We start from the raw sequence: 11404 nt of genomic DNA on the forward strand, positions 1-11404 counted from the left end.
TATACAAAAAACTCTCATGCCACAATATCTTGTTTGTGAGGGGAGTTGTACATGTTATTTTTCCAAGTCATAATTTCTTGATTATAAGAGAGTAAGCCTGAGAGAGAGAGAGAGAGAGAGAGAGAGAGAGAGAGAGAGAGAGAGAGATGGATATGGGCCAAAGCTGCCAAACAGTCTTCCAGTCAATCTCAATGTCAGCCAAGACAGTGAGGCCAGCCAGTCCCATCAAAAGGACAGACAGGCATGAAATATGTGACCTGAATAATACTAGGGATTGGGTGGAGTCACAGAAAGAGAACAGATTTAATTTGTGTAATGGATCGAAGGGACACTACTGCCAGCATACTGCCATAGCTGAGTGCATCTTGGTTGCCCGTTAGCCCTCTCTCTCTCTCTCTTTCTCTCTACTTTGCTCACTGTCATCCTGTCCTGCTCTGTAAAGTCTAAGAACTGCCTGCTGCAGTGTCACAGTTATTTTAACCTGCCATAAAAATAAACATAATTAACACACAGACTCACCTTATTTAGGACTCCAACAGCCCTAAATATCAAGGATTTCCTTTAGATTCATCAGCTATGAGGCTGTTTTGTTCTGAGAGATCAGTTTAACTTAATCTATGGAGAGTGTAACTGGAATTCCTGACTCTGACTGGTCAATTGTGGCATTGATTGCTGGAATATTTTTATACTAACTGTATTTTTGACCGTTGTCCATGGCAACATAACATGCTACTTTCAGGTCTCTCTCCATTTGTAATGTTATCAAAACAGCTGCCTAGTAGCAAAAGCTGTAGTAAAAATGCTTTCAATATAAATTTAGTACGAGCAAACCTTGATAAACCATGATAACTGGCAAGACGCTTGAGATCAAGAAAACAAACTATGCTTTGCATAAGGGTCCTGATCACCATCAGGTTTATTTTGCGCTAATGACCGGCTGACTGTACATTAATCCTTACCTTACATGTCTGTTTGCTTCATTTTCACACACTATTTAGTTGATTCTGTCATATTTCAGCTTTTTAATGTCTCACTCACTCTTTCTTGTCAGCAGGAGCATGTTGGAGGAGTTGACTCTTTACTGTGTCAGGGTCAATCTTCTCATCCACTCCCACCAAGAGTTTCAGAGCTTTGGAGTCCACATCTCCCACATCCACACCTCCCTCATGATGGAAGAGCATGTAATCGCCCTCTCGCGTGGCGTAGATACACACATAAAACTCCTCCTCCTGAGGAACCGTGAGAGAGTGATAGATAAAATAAGTTAATAAAATTTTTGCCTATGCTGTTCTGAATTTGACAGAATTCGAGAAACTGACCAAGTGTAGTAAACCATTAAAAATACATTATAATAAAAAGCAACATATCCATAACTCTTACTATAAAAATGTATTTCAACTTTCATGCACTCCTCGGGTAATTCTCACCTGCTTGTGTGCAACAAAGGGCTCAATCAGGAAGTTCTTAAGAATGCCTTTAGCCTTCCCCACCTGAGAGACAGAGAGAAATGGTTTTTAAAAGCGTGCATGGTTACATACATGTTAAACATCAAAAACTGCCATCGGGCTAAAAGCTTCTCTTAATAATAAAACATTCAATGAAAAGAATTATGTAAGAGACAGAATAACGAGGCCAAAGAGGTAAAGAGGAGAGGCAGTATTCAGACAGTCTAAAAGGCTTTGCGCTGGACACTTGTGTTGAGCGCTGGTGACTGGACCTCAGAGACTCAACGAGACAAGGGAAAATTTGATAGATATATAGTTGCAATCCCACCCACCCCACCACCACCACCACACACACACACCTCATTTATGGTGCAGTCACAAGAGCAGGCCAAAAGGCCAGTTTATGTAAATCAACTAGAGAGAAAAAGCAAGGCGATGTGACATTTTAAAGAGAGGGACAGAAAAATAGAGAGATGACAGGTGAAAAAAATGAAATGCTCAGTGGAGAGTGGGAGAGTCTCTAGGGATCATGACTAGAGCAAATGAAAGCGAGAGTAAGAGACAGAATATGCAAGAGTGAAAAGAGAGAAGTGTTTTTAAAAGAAAGCCTTGCAAAGAAAGCCTTGCAGAAATGGATGAAATGCATGCAGAGAGCAAAGCAGAAAGACAGAGAAAATCAGGACAAAAGAATGATGTGGAACAATATGTCACAGAGTCGAATGAGTAGAAATGCTTTGATTCTAATATCACTGTGAAGCATGAGGATGTGTGCCTGCTGTGTGACACAATCTCAAATTCAAAGAGTAATTAATCTCTCATTTTCATATATACCTTCTTGAATATGTTTTAAGGCCCTCAGGTAATAACTTCTTCAGAGTATTAGATGAAGAATAAAAACTGCACACGTACAGGAAAAACTAAAATGCGCACACACAATGTGAATGTGTTCACACAGTTCCAGGGAAACAAGATGTCTACCACGTCAGCAAAATAGAAAAGATAAATTAAAGGAGGATTGCATTTGTGTGCATCCTCACCGTTGTCTCCTTCATAATACGGGGCATGAGCCATTCTTTCACATCTTTCAGATCCAGGTTCACACCCACCAGTCCCAGCTTTCCCCGGCGCTTGATCAGCTGATCCGGCTTAACAACCAATCGCTGGAAAAAAAACGATATAAACAACAATTAATAATAATGGGGGGGGGTGTTCCGGCACCTCCGATTAAAAAAATGTAATTAAACAAATAATATAGCAGTTTGTTCATCACTTCATTCTTTTTCCTGCAGGCAGACTCCAGACCAGTTATGATGTTTTTAAGTTTTGATGCATTAAGTCTCCACGTTGCTCAAAAAACACCTTTAAAGTTCTTTAACGTTAATTACATGAACATTATGGTTCCATCTAGTCTGGTCCGATATATTCTCCACTGCTTACATATCTTCCTCCACTGCCCACTTCTATTCCAGTTAGATCACAAATTAGCTGTGTTAAGGCCCAAACATACTCTACGCAAGTACGTGAATGCAGACACATGTCATTGCGTTGTGAAATGTGAGAGCACAATTCATAACCTAATGCAAGTACGTGCTGTATTCTCAGCGTTACCACAAAGGGCGATACAACAGATTTTCTTTTTTTTCAACAACTGTCATGGCAGAGCAGCAATTTGAAGAGAGTCTTACCGAACAAGGTAGATTATATAAACTCTTTTCAGCAAATATAACAGTATACTCCTCAACTGTCGACTCCACCACATCCAATTTCGTGGCACCTAAAAACTCGCCCTTTAATAACCTTTTTCAAAACTTGTTTCCAGACAGAAATAAAAAAAAAAAATTAACAATTATATATACATATACATTTATACGGGCCTGGGTAGCTCAGTGGTAAAGACACTGGGTACCACCCCGGGAGTTTGCTGAGTGACTCCTGCCAGGTCTCCTGAGTAACCAAATTTGCCTGGTTGCTAGGGAGGTTAGAGTCACATGGGGTAACCTCCTTGTTATCGTTATAATGTGGTTTGCTCTCGGTGGGCACATGGGGAGTTGTGAGTGGATGCCGCGGTGGATGGTGTGAACCCTCCACATGCGCTACATCTCCGCGGTAACGCGCTCAACAAGCTACGTGATGAGATTCGTTCTCCGCCACCATGAGGACTTGGAGCACATTGGGAAAATGGCCATTTCTAATTGGGAGGAAAAGGGGAAATTCCTTTTTTTTTTTTTAAATAGGACTTTAATTTCGTTTTTTCAGAAAAACAGGGGGGACAAAATCTGAATCTATGTGGTTACCTAATTAGGCCTGCTCTATAGCTGTCTGAGTCTCTAACTGAGAGAGAGAGAGATGAGTCATATCTAATATCATTACCCTCTGGGCTCCTCCATAAAGGTGATTAAGAGTGCTTTTACAGCAGAAACTGAGAGGCTGTCCCTGTACTGTCATTTCTCTCATGCTCACTTTAGCTCCTTTAATAGCTCCTGCTAGTGTGGCAGAATACCAATGCCTTAACATCCTTCTTTCTCTATATCTATCAATATGATTTCCCTTTTTACCCCTCATGGTGTATTCTCAGCATAACTACCATGCATTGAGTTACCTGTGCTGTTAGTGGTAATTCTCATAATGTAGTTGGTTATAGTAACAATGTCATTTGGGGTGGGTGGGTGGGAGGGAGGGGGGGGGGTGTTCAGAAGAGATTGTCATGATGCCTCTCTAGAACTGTTACCAGGTCACATGAAGGTTATAGATCCAGGTTAGGTTAACAGTTTTCTTACCTCCGTCAGAAGCCAGGGATGATCCTGGACCAGCCGCTCCCAGTCGGTTTCTGCAGTCACATTGGCATAGCGGAAACGGTTCTGTACGGCAGCTGTAGTGCAAATATGTTTGTAGAGGAATTCCTTCCCCGTCTGCTCAGAGATGGCTTTAGCTGACATGTTGTTAAATCACTGCAGAGAAAAAGACACAGCATCTCAGAGTTTCATTTGCAACCAGCCATATGACCAAGAGATGAAAGATGGAAAAACAGCTTTCCGACCGCTTCACAACCCGGCAGGAGTTGTGTGTACAATCTGCCCAGTGCAAACATTTTTTTTTATCAAAACAAGCACACCAACAAATAATTAACAGCTTCTGATAGATCAATTGATTTATTTTGATGGATTTGATTCGTCACTCCTTTAAAAACATGCAGATGTTACTACAGCTCAAAAGGCCACATAAGTGACATATATAAATCACTGATCTTTCCTCAAGAGTAAACAGGAGGAATGTAATATAAAGACTTCAGAGTTCACAGCCAGTTTGCAACATGCAGCCAAGTTTCCTTATCGTGTCCGAATTAACCACGACATAGACCAGGAAGTCTGGCTGAGTAAAAGTAACACATTTAAAGACCTTATGAAATCAAAACGGGAGATTTGTGGCTTTTGGTCCAAATAAACTAGAAGAAAATTTACTGATATTCACTTACTGGAAAACAGACCAAAACTATTGATGAAAGATTCTGCCTTGCACCTGGGAAACTCATACCTCCGAGTTGGGCATTCGTTACAATGACCCCAAAAACCCTATAAGTACTCACTACTAGATATGAATACCATTTTAATTCCCATTCTCAGCAAGAACTGCTCTAACAAGAAATTTTCATACTGCACATGAGTGCATTTGTGACTGGCAGGCTGAGGTCTCATTCTGAGGACATCACAGCTGCCTGTCTGAACCCTGTCAGAATGTGTAGTACCAGGCTGTCAGTGAGGTGACCTTTTAACCTTTGCCTGAAGAAGTCAGGAGCAAGATAAACTGGTCAAGCAAAGAATGGAAAAGAAGTCAGATCTGTATTTTTCAAAACAACACTGACACCATACAGAACCAAACACTCATAAATATACACAACAGTTAGTTCCAGTCCTCGAATCTGATTGGACGACAGTGCTGATGTAGGGCCATATCGCACTCTTGCTCGTGATATTACTTAAATATACACACACACTGTATATACTCTCACCATCATGCAATTATCTAATCAGTCAATCATGTGGCAGCAGTGTAATGTAGAAAATCATTCAGATACAGGACAGAAGCTTCAGTTAATGTTCACATCAAACATCAGAATGGGGAAAAAATGTGATCTCAGTGATTTGGACCGTGGCATGATCGTTCGTGCCAGATGCCAGGTTTGAGTATTTCAGTAACTGCTGATCTCCTGTGATTTTCATGCATGATTTTCAATAATTTCATGATTTTACGGTCACCTTCCTGTCAGCTTGAAACGGTCTCGCCATTCTCCGTTAACCTCTGTCATCAACAAGGCACTTTCGCCCACAGAACTGCAGCTTGCTGAATGTTTTTTGTTTTTCTCTTTACACTCTAGAGACTGTTGCACATGAAAATCCAAGGACAGCACAGTTATAGAAATACTCAAACCAGCCCGTCTGGCACTAGGGATGTGCACGAGTAGTCGAATATGTGTTCTGAAATAATTATTTGAATAGTAAAAATACTATTCGAAATTCGCAAAGTTTTGCTTTGCTGGCCAAATATACACTGCATGTTAAATCCTGAACACACAAACTAAAACTGGCAGTTATAACAAAATGCACTGGGTGGCTCTGTTCTGTGTGGACACAAGTTGATCACATTTGTTGACCATACGGTTCTGTCAGTACGTTCAGAAAAAAAAAAAAAGAAAAAAAGAAAAGGGTTTTTGTGAGAATGTGGCTTACAGAGAGAAAGCTGGGTTCCTGTTTAAATGTACTGGATAAGCGGTGTACATTTTATTCTCATATATGTGCAGCTTGTTAGAAAGCAATGTCCCCGTAGCAACGTAATTCCTGCAACACTTCTGTAAAAAACAAACATGGCATCCGAGAAAGACTATGCTAGCTGAGGTAAGGGACATTCCATCATTTAAACTGGTGTGTATAAATGAGCATAGTTTACGGAGCACATGAATATGCTTGTTTTTCCTCAACAAAAACATGACATGAGATACAATATAAACATGATAACTATTATATGCAGAGTGTTTATACTCATCGCGTACATTAACTGCGTCAGTCTACTTTAGCGGTTTCTTTTTCCTCTCTTAATGCTTTCAATCTATTATTTTTGTTGTTTTCATGCATTGCTATTTTAAATATAATTTTTTTTAAATTATAGAAAAAAGACACAGGACTTGAAATAAGCTTGTTTTGAATATAATTAGAAGGTTGTTTTTTTTTTTATATATAATTTTTTTTTTATTTTACAACGCCTCTCTCATTATATTACCTTTATTTAAATAACAGAATATTCAAATATTCGTTTTTTGAGCTCAATTATTCGAATACCCAATAAATAAGGAATGCCCATCCCTAGCACCAACAATCATGCCACGGTCTAAATCACTGAGATCACATTCTTGAGATCACATTCCCCATTCTGATGGTTGATGTGAACATTAACTGAAGCTCCTGACCCACACCTGCATGATTTTAAACATTAAACTGCTGCCACAAGATTGGCTTATTAGATAATTGCATGAATAAGTAGATGTACAGGTGTACATAATAAAGTGGCCGCTGAGTGTATTTTATTATATACAGCTGTTGCACCCCAACAATCCTCACAAGCAGCAGCACTGACTGAGAACCGCTCACTTAGAAGGAAGCACAACAGATTACAGGAATCTTGAGATGCAATTTTCAAAGTTTCCATGTAATAATGGCATTTTTTTTTCAAACTGAATTTCAATCCAAATTATATATTTATTATAGACCCTGCATTTTATATTTATAAATATATGAATTATTATGCATGCTTATATGAATCACGGTTTCCTCTACAGTAGATAAAACACAGTGTTTTTTGTTTTTTAATGCTGCACAAGAGATATCAAGATCAACCAAAAACAAACATCTAAATTAGAGGAATTACAAACTTTTATTGAGTTAATGTACAGAATTGTCTGCTGACAAAACAAAATTCTTTATTTGCCATTTCGTTATTTCCATTTTGACCATTCTACAGTAATTAAGACAATGAAATCCAATACAGGACATCTTCATCACACTGCAGGATTCATAAAATGTCTTCATTTTAAATCAGAAAAATGAAATCTCTTTGCACTTTCTAACATCAAGGACAAACAAGAACGCTCCAAGTAAGGATGTTCTTTTTCTCCATGTTGTTCCTTTTAAAAAAAGTACCTGTAATCTCATACTGTGTTTCACCCTTCCCCTTGTCTAATTAGAATTGATGTGGATGGATGGAGAACAGAGCGTTCAGACCTTGACCGGAGCAATTTACTAATGAACAGAGAAGACCACTCCAGCCCAACACCCTTCTTGCACATTACCCATCTAAAAAGATGTCTTGTGTGTTATCCGAAATTCAGAATTAAAATGTCATAAAACAAGAAAAGTGGTCTCAGATCAGGTGTAGCTGTGATTTTTTTAAACCTCATTCTAAGGCAGGGAGTTAATGTGCTGCATTCTTATGAAGCAAAGTACTGTGTTGTAACAAAGCCAAAACCTTGGGGCAATTAAACCAGATCCATTAAAGGACGGTTTAAAATGTAACCTCTAAAAAGACACGGACAATTCAATAGAGCTAGAAGATAATTTATTTTGGTTTGATAGCTGAATAAAATAAGTTTGGTTGTATTTTTCCCCTTTTTGCACATCTGTTGTAAACTCATAATTTTTAGAAATTCTGCTCTAGCCTTGTACTATTCAAGAACACAATTAAACGGTGTTATTGTGGCAGTTGTGTTGATTTAGCCCTAGAATTATTCACTTCTGCTTGATATTCTCCTTTGTAAATCACATTGGATTAAGTGTCTGCAAGCCAGCAGGATCTGACGAGTCACTGGTTTGGCCACAGTGGATTTATAGGCTAGTGGTGGAGAAATGTAATGCAACACAAAATTACCAAAGATAACTAGGTAGACTTTTGAAACCAACACTTCAGCTAAGATTACGGTAGACCTTCTATAATGACCAGATGATCAAAGTATAAACGCATCATAAAGCATTCATTTATAATACATTGCTAAAGTGTTACATGCAAATGCAGTTTTTCTAGCATCCACCTTTAAATCTGTATCTTAACATGAAAATTACAACATAGCATTAATAAAGAGCTCTATCCTTGCTGTGAGTAGAGGTTTAAATTTGCATCCAACCCCTTACAAAAATACACCATGGTAGCAATAGTTTCCAACAAAATACCAGTTACTAAAAATTACTGTTGTACAGTAAAGCTTACACAATATCATGTCATTAGCCATCAACACAATCAAAACAGCTTTGGAGGTATTCTATATGGTCTTAATTACCCTACATATGTATTTGTTATTAGCAGTGGCAACAACTGTACTAAGGTAAATTATGATATTACAATGTTTTTTTATATATATATAAGGGCCAAGAAGGAAGACGGGCAAGAGAAAGAATGGGAATGCATCTCTAAATTCAGTGGCTAGTCTCAGCTACAGCATCCGATGCACTTCATAGTGTCCAAGTACACAAAATTGCACACACAATTACCAGTTGGTCTCTGGCCAGTGTGCGGACAACACGCTCATACTGGGACACAAAGCTGGTTTTGCGTCACAGAAGTGTTATAGCTGATTTATGACTGCGTTTCCCCTCACTCACAATAACATTCATCACATCGGAAGGATGCTGGGATACGCAGCCAGTGACAAACAAAATATATTGATCATATTACACTCTACATGCAAACCACACATATATGTGATATGTCAGCGGTTTCTGTATTACATTTCCTTTTCTCTGAGGATGCTGAGATAATAACTCCAGTTCTAAAGACAGTCTATTAATGGTATAGCGGTCACAAAAATGCAGCCAGTCTCCAAGCCCACAGAAATTTAAGTGCAGGGCGACTGACGTTATCCAAATTGATTTTAGTCCTCACTGATTATCTGAATTCATCTTAAATGCACAAACGCATCTCCTTCAAATACCATATCCTGTCTGCCACATCAAATGCTGTCTGTCTGAACCACCCATCTCCTTCCTTACTCATAAAACTTAAAGTAATGTTTTGATCCAATAGAGGTTGTGTGCAATCAATGGGATTTGTAGCATAAAGTGTTATGGTAAGGCACTTGCAATGGAAGTGAAAGGGGCCAGTCCATAAATATTAAAATATACAAAGTGTATTTTAAATGGCGAACACTACACTAACTAACTTATATGCTAACTTGATTTTTGTGTACTTAAATCAGATATGAATAATGGATATGATTAATAGAGTCTTAGTATTGCTCTTCCTGCACACACAATTACAAGTTGGTCTCTGGCCAGTGTGCGGACGACACGCTCATACTGGGACACAGAGCTGGTTTTGCGTCACAGAAGTGTTATAGCTGATTTATGACTGCGTTTCCCCTCACTCACAATAACATTCATCACATCGGAAGGATGCTGGGATACGCAGCCAGTGACAATCTAAATATATTGATCATATTACACTCATAAACCACACATATATCAGATATATAGCGCGTAAAATTATATTTGTAACAAAGTGTTATGGTAAGGTATTGCAATGGAAGTGAATGGGGCCAGTCAATAAACAATAAAATACACAAAGTGTATTTTAAAAGGTGAAAATTATACATGTTAACATTATTTTTGTGTAATTTAATCACTTTATTTTCTTATTGGTGTAAAGTTATATCCATTCTTACATCTTTGTTGTCATGACGATGTAATGCTGGTCAACTCTGTAATGGTAGATGCTGTAATGCCAATAAATCACTGATTTATCAAACTAAACTCATGTTAACACATATATCGTTTACATCTTGCTGCTATACTTTTGAAACGGTGTGTATTTGACATTTTATGCACTGGCCCCATTCACTTCTATTGTAAAAAAAAAAAAAAAAAAAATGACTAAGGCGAAATATTTTTTGCGTGGTAATCTCAATGTCACGATTGTCCTGAACTCCGGGAACAAGGAGTAGCGTTTTAATGCATTTTGTGTGTTTTGGTTTGTTTATCAATAAGAAAACATGCAATTTACACTTCCGTATACGTGAAATGTGTTACATGGACCATTCATTCATAAACTCCTAAGGTAAAGACCAGTAAAACCTGTCTGTAAAACCGGACCTGTCATCACGTGCGACTGTTTTAAGGGTTTAAATGACAACTAATTACAATAAACATACATAAGCTACGTCAGAGTTCGTCATGTATGTTTACAAATTTTTTTTCTTTTTTTTTTCCTTTTTTTTTAAGAAACAAAGCTGTGACAACGTATCTATTATACATTTTTACGTCCGAATGATGGACTGCCTTCAGTATTCACTCTTTATATTATTAATAAAATGAACACATAATTTCCTTACCAGTCTAACGTATGATCCCGGACAGCAGGTTTTCTCCTTCCAGCAAGAGGGCCAACGTACAGTGTGTTGACAGTCGAGATATGTTTGCAACAAACACTTTTCTCTTCCAGACAGCGTGGCCGTTCACTCCCTCTCTCACTATACTGTCATCCGTTCCTGCTTGCTCTACGCCGACATCTGACGATGGCCTTGGCTGATCTCTTCTTCCTCTGATTGGCTCTCGCCATCCCATGTTTCACAGGTCACGCCCACTTCAACGGTGAACTATTAATCTATTCGGGTTTGATTGGCTAATTCCACGGCGTTTGGCCAATCAGATTGCACCTTGAGACTGCCTTGTGCCTATTGTGTATTAGGCAACGCGCTTTTATCAGCCACAAGTTTGGAAAATGACCCAAATGTGAAATGTGGACTGAGTTTTGAAAGTGGCGATTTCTAAAATGGATTGCCACAACATTTAAATGTTGCCAGACGAATAAACAGTCACAGCCAGTGAGTGCACCATAGTGGCATATACTCACATACAGGTTATATTGCACACGGTACCGTTTTGTTCATGTCGTCTTGTACTTACACTCATAAACTAACACATTGA

General features: G+C 38.5%; 1 protein-coding gene across 1 annotated transcript in view; it reads right to left on the reverse strand.

Moving 5' to 3' along the window:
- The window catches only part of LOC127647543 (ATP-citrate synthase), a 33089-nt gene extending 22123 nt beyond the window's left edge, over window positions 1-10966 (reverse strand). The window contains exons 1-5 of the mRNA XM_052131836.1: window positions 10810-10966; window positions 4223-4393; window positions 2483-2605; window positions 1428-1490; window positions 1039-1229 (exon numbers count right to left, since the gene is read on the reverse strand). Of these exons, the coding sequence (XP_051987796.1) occupies window positions 1039-1229; window positions 1428-1490; window positions 2483-2605; window positions 4223-4381 (536 nt within the window). The 5' untranslated portion in view covers window positions 4382-4393; window positions 10810-10966. The remainder of the gene's footprint in view (window positions 1-1038; window positions 1230-1427; window positions 1491-2482; window positions 2606-4222; window positions 4394-10809) is intronic.
- Between the last annotated feature and the right edge of the window lie 438 nt (window positions 10967-11404).

This window comes from Xyrauchen texanus, chromosome 8, assembly GCF_025860055.1.
Source record: "Xyrauchen texanus isolate HMW12.3.18 chromosome 8, RBS_HiC_50CHRs, whole genome shotgun sequence".
In the NCBI taxonomy this organism is placed as follows: Eukaryota; Metazoa; Chordata; class Actinopteri; order Cypriniformes; family Catostomidae; genus Xyrauchen; species Xyrauchen texanus.